This window comes from Nicotiana attenuata, unplaced genomic scaffold (genome assembly GCF_001879085.1).
Source record: "Nicotiana attenuata strain UT unplaced genomic scaffold, NIATTr2, whole genome shotgun sequence".
Lineage (NCBI taxonomy): Eukaryota > Viridiplantae > Streptophyta > Magnoliopsida > Solanales > Solanaceae > Nicotiana > Nicotiana attenuata.
This window is the reverse complement of record NW_017670352.1, coordinates 32,158-42,204: the sequence shown is the minus strand read 5'-3', so window position 1 is coordinate 42,204 and position 10,047 is coordinate 32,158. Positions and strand designations below refer to the sequence as shown.

Sequence of the window (10,047 nt, the reverse complement as noted above, 5' to 3'; positions counted from 1 at the left end):
TAAATATGATCAAAGTTAACGGGTGCTTAAGCAGTAAGCACCCACAAGTGCCCATGTGTATCCGCACCCCCCCCCCACCCCACCACCACCACCACCACCACCACCACCACCACGGCCCTTCTCCCTTACGGGTTTTGATTTTCGCGTCGTTTTGATTTTCGCGTCGTTTCAGTCGATTTTTAGAGTACTCCATGGCAGAAAGTGAATTACTCCAAACAAACTTAGAAGATATTTTAGTTGGGCGATCACAAATGACTAAGACACCTTTGAGTACACCACATTTGAAGAATTATTCGTTTAACTGATTGGAGTATAGAAGTGATTTATGTAGGGTTTTATGCAATGGCATCAAACTAATATCACAATTCGGTTTGTGAGCAAATATGGGTCTAGGACTATCTCAATTTTGGAACTTTTCCCAAATTGATATTTACTCCACTTTTTATTATTTTACGAAAACAATAAGGGAAAGGAGACAAGAAGATAGTTTGGTGTGTGTGTGTGTTGGGGGGGGGGGGGGTGTACATAAGAAGGAGAAGAATGAGTTGGAGGTCCAAAATCACCAATTTTGAATAAGGTGAGGCTGCACAATCTAAAACTAAAGATGGAACAAAAAGAAAGGCATAAAGGGAAAACCATTAAGCACAAGAAACCAAGACTGTCAATTTTGATGCATGGAGAGAAGAGCTTGGAATTCTAAAGTAAGAGTAGTCATAAAGCAAGTCTTTGGATTTGTCTTGTTTTTAGAAGAGGCTTCTATTCCTCACATTGTCCAATATCTCTACTTTATCTGGCTTTCTTACAACTGTTGTATTCTCATTCTTTTGCCGCCTCAAAACTTATGTTCTCACACTTGAGCCATACTCCCATTTCATTTCATAATAAAAATAGCATAGGACAAATTTTACGTAAGTAATATCAGCCTATTATTATAATTGGTCTTGTGGTTGATTTTAAGGCTTTACTTCCTGTTTCTAAGTTGATTTACTTTGTATTATACTAATGTATTAGCATGAGTGAACATGTTAGCAAAGCTTAAATGCTAAGAGGTTCAAGAATCAAGACCAAGCAAGCAAGCCGTGAGCATAATCTGATGAGGTGGCAGATGAGTTGGCATAAAGTTCAAACAGACTGGATTGGTCATTGTTTGGTCCAAAAGAACAAGACAAATGATAGGGATGTGGGGAACAAATGTTAAGATTCTTGTCTTCCCAAGAATGGTTCCAATTTTAACTTTCTATTCAAACCTGTCAGTGTCTTCTAAAAACAGCCTTATATTATTGCTTCTATAGCAGGCTCATGATTGAAGTGAATCTTGAACTTCTTAAGATATTTGCCCCTGGGTCCCTCCCTGCTTTAGTACCTTTAGTTTTGCAAATCCCATTAAAGATGACTCACAAGTTTTTTATATATAAATTCCTTAGGAAGATAATATGCAAGAGTATAGCCACAGACAAAGCACTTATTCTCTCATCATACCCTAAACAGAAGATTTTATCTCTTCTATTCCTCTTCAAGTGAAGAAATATGTGCTCTTCTTCCTGTAAGGTGATGGTTCTAATTCTTTGTATTGGGCTCTTAAATATTCAAACGAAGATGGTATCTGCTCTGGGAAGTATAGATATTGCTCTCACATGGGGAGAAGGCAAGTTGTTTTTTCTCAGAAGTTCTCGGATTCTAAAGGCTGTTGACATGCAGGATCTACACACACAGCTGAATATAGCGCCTGCCCCTGCAATAACGTTTGATCCAAATCAATCGAGCAAAAGAAGTGTGAAAAAAGGATCAGACCCCATCCACAATAGGTGCTGACAATATTCGCAGAGTATGCAAGGATGAAACCATAACAATACTCGAGCAAAGAAGGAAATGGCTGCCTTCTTTTTTCATTTTTCTAAGAGAAACTTTAGAATGGCGGGAATTTCTGCACACCTCAGAACATTTTGATATAGGTTTGCTATACTTACTGTTGTTATTTGTTTAAGTCATTATTTGAAAGAAGACGATGAAAGATTGCAGCCAGCAGCTTCATATGTTATGTAAAGCAAGAACCATAGTCAAATAGATTAGGTTTGTCATGCTCATTGTGTCATACACAGCAGAATGTTATCTTACACCACATAGGTTTTGTTAAACTTGTCATTATTTTCTGTTTGAACATCAGTCAATATTCAACGCAGAAGATAAAAGAATGCAGAACCTCATGTCTTGTAAAGCTAGAACCACAGTCAAATAGATTAGGATTTTCAATATTGCTGTCATGAACAAGCCAATGTTATCTTCAACTATATAGGTTGGTTAAACTCATCATCACCTCTTCTGCATGCAGAAACTTCATATGCTATGTAAAGCTAGAACAAGGGCAAAATAGAAAAATATATCCATGCTCAATATAGTTAAAATTAAAACATCAGCAATTCTTGCATGTATGATGAAACATTGAATTTTCTGAACCATTTTCTATTGCGCAATTTTCTGAATCTCATGTATATATATGCTTACAATAGTAATATATTGTCAAGGCTGTCTATTGTTGGTTTCCTTTTTATTCCGTTGACGAAGCATCACTCTGCATTTGAGTTAATTTTCATTTACATCAATGGCAATATTCTGGTTGTAAATAAAACATCTCTGCCGGAGAACAATCCAAGATCCATAAACTTGTATATGCAGCTTCATAATGATTGTCAAGAATGGCAACAAAACAGTTAAATATGTTCATAGTGCAAGTGCTACATAAAAAATCGAGCCTGACCTCGTAGCTGATCTCCTAATAGGACTAGCGGTCCTTAAGGAACAGCTATGAACTATGGTATCTGTTGTTGCGATGAGCCCTCAGTTGTATAAATGACAACTTTCTTGAAGTTGCCTGCCAAATCATATCCACTGCATCATTAGGTTGGGATGGATATTGGTACTCAAAATGCTTGGTGAGCTCCTTTAGCCTTTCCCACATTTTGGTCCATCGATCCTCCTTGATTCCTCTAAGAAAGTTCAGAAGATAACCCTTCTTTACAGCATCTGAAGAACGGACAAAAATGCAGAACTTGGAATAATCGATAACATCTTCAAATGGTAGCTCAATGTCATCACTTATTATTACAGGAACGCAGTGACTAGCAATGGCATCAAATAGGCGATTGGAAGAGGGAGTGTCTCCAGCAATATTCAGGCAAAATTTTGAAGAGGCCATTCCTCGTCCAGCCTCCCTGACGCCGTTTGATCTGATGCTCCCAAAGGTGAAGTGTACATCTTTTTCATCCTTGAGAAGGTAGTATAATTCTTGACGGATTGTTCCACCCTGGTATTATATAAGCAAAGAAATGAGATCATGAACTTCAGGTCAACAGCATAACGATCAAACTCCTATTCTCAAGCTTGACAATGACGGAAACAAAAATCACAGTTTTGTTACTTAAGTGACATCTCAAAATCATAATAAATAACTTCATTTTTCTGTTTGGCTTCTTCAGTTCCTATCTCCCTTCTTTCGACAGTACCAAAAGCTCATCATGGGATTCTTCTAGAATATCTTTGATAACCTTAGAACTAAATTAGATCTACAATGTCCTGAAACTATTAAAACAATTAAATCCATGACATCTTCCAAATTCCAGACACGATATTCAAATCTTAATAATCTATCATATTTGGATAAAAGAGAACCAAGGGAGCAAAGTGGGGAATGGCCAACGTTGACTCCGGGGGAAGGGGTTGGTGGTAGGGTAGGTGTAGGTTATCATCATATTAATAAAGGTCAACAAAAAAGGAGAAAAAGAGAAAAATCTGTTATACTTGAGCGATAGAAAGAAAGAAATAATTCAGTTCCTTTCTTAAATGCAGTACATCCTCAACTATTCCAATATTACAACATAGAAACGAAGCAATTGTCTGGACGTACCAGGCAAGAGAATATTATGGTGCATCTATTTGTGAACCATGAACAATTTAAGTAGCATAGGAGATTAAAGGACGACAAAACGGTTGAAATGAAAAGCTACTGCTACTTTATTCTTTCAAATTGATTTCTTAATTTCCAGTGAAGGTCTTTACCAGAATTAATAAGAGGCTATGTAATAAAATTTATCTGGCAATAGTACTCAAATTTCGCTGCTGCTAAGTAGATTGGGGTGCACCATCTAAATGCAGGCTATGTTATAGGTAGATATAGATTTAACATTATCTGCCCTTAAAATAGCAGCACAAGCGACAATATAAAACACAGACAAAAGAAGATATGCAACTTACATCTTTCCTATAAATTGCCCCCTGGAAATAAACCAATATATCACGCTGTCCAAAAGAGGGCGAGTTCTCAGCATCTAATGTCCTGACCATATGTTTGTAAGGAGCAATCACATCCTTTTCAATGTTTGCTGTTTCAGCTCGGTACCTTCCAAAATCTGCAAGGACAAACATGGCCGAGCCCAACTTCTTTCTTGCAACCAACATGCTATTGGGATGGTGAGCGACAATCAGATGATCCGCCCCACCCTTTAACTTCCACTCATCTCTGCTTCTTAAATACTCCACCACTCTATCCTGTAGTATTCTATTTAGACTTACCTTCTCCTTCCCATGAGGCTTAGAATGCCGATTGTAACTCAAGGACGAAAAAAAAGGCACAAAAACCACATCGGCTTCACTCGAATTCAGCACTCTAATAGCAGTACATGGTCTAGTAATATTTGGTATATTTGACGATAGAAGGTCAAGGGTAAGCCAATATTCGATGCTATGCTGTAAATTTAAGCCGCCAGGGTATGAGGGTACTTGACCCTGTATACCAACATTAGGCCACATTTCATTCCCACTTCCTTTCCAACCTAATAACCCAAAGTGAAGTTCAGGGGGTAAGTCATACATATACACCCTAAGAAGAGCTTGTTTCGCGTCACAAGCTTTATTAACTCCTACTCCAGCTGAACTGTTGCTGGAACTGGATGTTTGACAAGCTACCTCTTGGCTTTTCAAGCTTTGTTCAGAAGAAGTTTCAGGGGTCAAGAAAGGGGTTTTAGATTCTCCACTTGTGACACTCGAGGTTGAGTAAAGGGAAGTACTATTAACAAGAATTAACCTAAACACTGATCTTGGTATGAAAGAATTGTCAGCAAATTGAAGAAGGGACAATGAAGAAACTACCAAAACAAAAACCGAAATGGCTATTAAACAAGATAGAAACCTGGATGCTAGCATGCTCTTTTCAAGAAACAATGACATTTTTTAAGCTAAAGAGATTTATGCCAACAATACTTATATAAGAAAAATTAGTATCTGCTTTTTCAAGAACTTTCAGATACTTTCGTAGGTTTCATTCACACAAATTCAGCAGGCACTAACTACTTCTATAAAACCCTGAAGGTTTTTCCAAGAACCAAAATTGGTAAAGTTGAGATTTTTCACCACCAAAATTTAGCTCCTAAAATCCATAAAGTTTGAATCTTTAACCAGAATTTCTGCTTTTATACTGCAGAAGAAGCTAATATATACCTGCGATACCAAAGAAAAATAAGGAAGATCAGACATTCATTAGCTGCAGAATTAAAAAAAAGCCATAAAAAACATACTGTCAGCTGAAAAACAGATTATATTAACCTTTTATGATCTACTGAACAAGAAAAACCAAACCCAAATTGAGAAAAAAACAAAAATATGAATCTTGATGATTTGTAAAACCCAATATTTATTTCTAATAAGGGTCATCAAGATTCATAGACATTCAAGAAAGGAAATACCCGGCAAACACAGGCTAAAAGTTGAAAGAGTATCTGGTAAAGTTGATAGTACTTTCACATGGTTAGTCTGACCAGTTCCAGGCTTAAAAGGACCGATTCTTGGGATTGTCGGGTACAAAATATATTCCTTAAGCTTTCTTTTAATAGCCTTTAATATACTACTAGTAGTAACTTAATACCCCATTTGATTTAATTAATGTCCATGTTAAAAATTGCACTTTTTTTCCTATGCTTGTGGAGAGGACTAAGATTGAAGTTTCAGCTGGTGTAGTTGATTTTGGTGACCTCTACTTTTCTTGTGCCTAACTCACCGCCATGATGATTCAGACAAGATTCGCTTAGACCAATACGGTAATAACGGATGATGAGGTTTTTGTTTCTTCCTGGTAATAGGTTCCTTTGTGATTACGGAGTCAAAGGAATTACGTGTCAGAACGCAGGCAGTTGATCAAGGGTAAACTAATCTTGATTATTTTTAGGTGATGGGTCGTATTGACCTTCTGAGTAGGATTTACGTTGTCATCACCAACATATGATTCCAACGATATAATGAATATAGACGTTATTATCACATAAATTGATATATAATCATCTCTCATTTTTTTATTAATTGGGTTTACCCTTAAATAAGTAACAATTGAATTTATACGTAGTTAAAGGATATGTGATTTAATCTAATACGAATAAACAATGAACAATAAATAATTGAATTAAAGGAAATTAGAGCGATCAAACCAAATATAACGGATGATTAAATCTAGCTTTGTAATGGATTTATAGATTTATAGAAACGACAAGAAGTGATTAATTGACCTCGGTTCCTTCCTCCGTACACTACAATCGGGTCGACGAGTCAGTGAAACGTCCCATCAGTCGCATCATTCTGACTTTGGACACGTGTCAACCGCTGGTTGACCATCCTTGGTAGGCATCGAATGTGAAACGTAACGCATTTATTATTTCCCTCCTATAAAAGCTTCGGTTCCCTTTTTTCACTTTATTACTTTCCGATTTCAACTCTTCTTAAGTTACCCCCGAACTTTTTACTTGCTCATAATTCCTTCAAATCTTCATATATTATTCTTCACATCTTTATTTCTTCATCTCCCGTCTTTAAATCTTCATATTTTGTCTTTTAATCTTCAAGTTAGACCTTCAAATCTTCATACCCATCTTCAAACCTTCATACCCGCCTTCAAACCTTCATATTTCCAGACACCTATGGCAAAACCTCGAAGTCCGTGCCTTAAAATACCACTCCTTCAACTTTGACCCCAGTCGCTGATATCGAAGCGACCCTACCGGCAGCGGCCCGAAACCTCCCCTTAAGGATTTTATTCCTGGAGGTTGTGTCCATAGATAATGATTTTAAGGTCGAGAAGGCCTCCAAATAAGGGGATCGCGTTGAGGAGGTGTGGAGGTATATCTGCTCCATCTCCGAAGACAGGCTCCCGACGGTCCGGGAGGATTTCAAGTGGGAAGGCAAGGAAGTAGTCATCCCCGGTCCTAACGAGGACATTACAATGCACGTTGAGGGGTACTTAAGCGTTTATACGTACCCCTTCATGCTTGGCCCGATGGACACGATGGTCCTCGATTTTTGCAGAAGGTACGAGGTTTGTCTCGGGCAGATCCACCAATCCTTTTGGAGGATCGTGATTCTCCTTCGTCACTTTGTCAATAACACAGAGGAGCCCCGGTTCACAATCGACCATCTGCTCCGCATCTACGACCCCTGGATCTTCTGAGGGGGGTTAATCAAGCTTGTCCGACAGGCAAAGAAGGCTCCACCTCGAGCATCGATGAAGACAGGGACCGAGGCTGGCAGGGGAGATTTTTTTGGGTGAAGACCGGAGATCTCATTCCCACCGATTTTCTGCCGTTCCCTGAGAAGTGGAACCTAACACGTAAATTCATCTCTACTTAAGTTGTTAAAATAATTCTTTCAACTTATTCTTTTTTGTCAATGCTCGGCTTTCTCGTTGTGCAGCGGTCGCCCGAGTCCCCAATGTAGTCACCCATTTCAAGGAGTGGGTCGAGGGAATCTATAAACAATTGACATACTCCGAGTGCGAGTGGCGCAAACTTTCAAAAGGAAAATGGGAGGTTCATTCCCATGTTGAGTATCCTTCTTCTGCCGATTGAATTTCCTTTTCATTCCATTGTCATTTTGACTAAGTCCCTTCTTCCTTCCACGGGTTTGCCCAAGACCATCGAGCTTCAGGCAGTGGACGAGGATGAGGCATCATCCCCATTTGCAAAACCTCCGCTTCGGGAGAGCCCGCCGCCGAGGCTGCTATGAAGAAGGAGGAGAAAAAGAGAGGAAATAGGGGGTCTTCTGGCTCCTCGGATGCTCCCGCCGAGGCCAAGAAAAAGAGGATTACGGTAAGGGTTGACAGTACCAAGAAGAGTACTCGAGCGAGGGGACCGGTCCCTTCTCTTTACCGGCTCAGGGACTACCCTGAAGATGATGATATGGAGTTTGTTTCCCTTGAGCCGGCGATCGCTGTAGAAGAGCAGGCAGCACCAGAGGGAGGCGACCGTTAGGCCGAACCCTCTTTAGTTCGGGAGCCCAAGGAAAAGCCTGTGGCTACTGCCTCTCGAGAAGCTAGTCCGATTTTGAGAGAAGCCGCCAATGTCATTGGCATTTCGGAGTCACCATCTCACATGGAGTCTCTTTTTGATGAGGCCCGGGCCGTTAGAGAAAAGCCGACTGAGGCATCACGAGCCGTTGATGAGGCCCTTAACCTATTTTTTGAAGGTATGGACGTCGGTGCGTTGGAGGACTACTCCGATTTTGGCCACCTGGAGATCTCGAGAAAGGACGTGTTGCCGAGGTCAGGTGGGCCGAGCTCAAGCCCAAAGCTTGTGAAGCAGTTCCGCGCCCTGAGCGCGGATCCCGACTGTCACGACCCAAAATTCCGCCTCAGGCGTCGTGATGGCACCTAGTTTTTGTACTCCCTTGATGTTGTCAACTACGGTGCTATCTTCTATGGCTTTTATCTTGTCCGGGTTGATCTCCATTCCCCGGTGGATACCATGAAACCTAGGAACTTGTCCGAGCCGACCCCGAAGGCACACTTCTCCGAATTCAGCTTCATGTTGTGTTTCCTCAGTATGTCGAAGGTTTCCTGCAAATGCTTCAAATGGTCCTCTTCTCGCAGGGGCTTAACTAACATATCATCAATATAAACCTCCATTGATTTTCCTATTTGTTCTTCAAACATCCGGTTAACAAGGCATTGATACGTGGCGCCGACATGTTTTAGCCCAAACGACATTACGTTGTAACAATAGGTGTCAAATTTAGTTATAAAAGAAGTATTTTCTTGGTCTCCTGGGTCCATCTGAATTTGGTTGTACCCAGAATAGGCATCGAGAAAACTCCGTATCTCGTGCCCGGCCGTCGCATCGACTATTTGGTCGATGTTAGGCAGATGAAATGAATCCTTCGAACATGCCTTGTTTATATCCTTATAATCTACGCACATTCTAAGTTTGTTTCCTGTTTTAGGCACGACCACTACGTTAGCTAGCCAATTCGGGTATTTAACTTCCCGAATGGAACCTATTTTTAGAAGTTTAGATACCTCGTCTTTGATGAATACGTGTTTGATCTCGGATTACGGCCTCCTCTTCTGTTTGACCGGGTGAAATATTGGATCCAAGCTCAATTTGTGAGTTGTCACCTCCGGTGGGATCCCTATCATATCTAAGTGAGGCTAGGAAAAACAATCGACATTAGGTTTAAGAAAATAAATAAGTTTTTTCCTGAGCTCGGGAGTTAACCCTTTGCCCAGGTATACCTTTCTATCCGGTAGGTACTCGATCAGTGTGACCTGCTCTAATTCCTCGATTGTCAGTTTTGTGGCATCGGTATCATCGGGTGCTATAAAGGATCTCGGGACACCGTAATCATCCTCCTCATTTGCTGTGTGGTCCTCTTGTTTCCCCGGCCCGGTCAGGGTCGGGGCCGCTGATTGCTATTTTGTTTCTTTCTCTTCGACCATCCCCTACTTTTTGATGTCGTGACCGCGGGCAACGAGATCACTTCCTCGACATCGAATATCTCCTTTGTCTGGCGGTTGTTCCCCGTAGGCCGTATTTATTTCGCCCAGATTGGGAAACTTCAATGCTTAATGTAGGGTCGAAGGCACCGCTTTCATGTTATAGACCGATGGACTCCCGGACAAGGCATTGTATATCATATCCCCCTCGATCACGTAAAATTTCATTTCCTGGGTGGTCCCGACAGTGTTTACTAGTAGGGTTATTTTACCATTCATCATCTCGCATGCCATGTTAAACTCGT

General features: G+C 40.4%; 1 protein-coding gene across 3 annotated transcripts; it reads right to left on the bottom strand.

Moving 5' to 3' along the window:
- Positions 1–1,390: 1,390 nt before the first annotated feature.
- On the bottom strand, positions 1,391–6,045 carry LOC109238258 (probable arabinosyltransferase ARAD1). Of its 3 annotated transcripts, XM_019404689.1 has the most exons (4): positions 5,736–6,045; positions 4,249–5,490; positions 2,756–3,301; positions 1,391–1,732 (listed from the first exon to the last, which is right to left on the bottom strand). In XM_019404689.1, exons 2-3 carry the CDS (start codon positions 5,218–5,220, stop codon positions 2,801–2,803), a joined length of 1,473 nt encoding a protein of 490 aa, XP_019260234.1. In that variant the 5' UTR covers positions 5,221–5,490; positions 5,736–6,045; the 3' UTR covers positions 1,391–1,732; positions 2,756–2,800. The 3 variants fall into 3 exon arrangements, with proteins under 3 accessions (XP_019260234.1, XP_019260233.1, XP_019260235.1); XM_019404688.1 differs by lacking the exon at positions 1,391–1,732 and having other exon boundaries at positions 2,381–3,301; positions 5,596–6,044; XM_019404690.1 differs by lacking the exon at positions 1,391–1,732 and having other exon boundaries at positions 2,381–3,301; positions 5,788–6,044.
- Between the last annotated feature and the right edge of the window lie 4,002 nt (positions 6,046–10,047).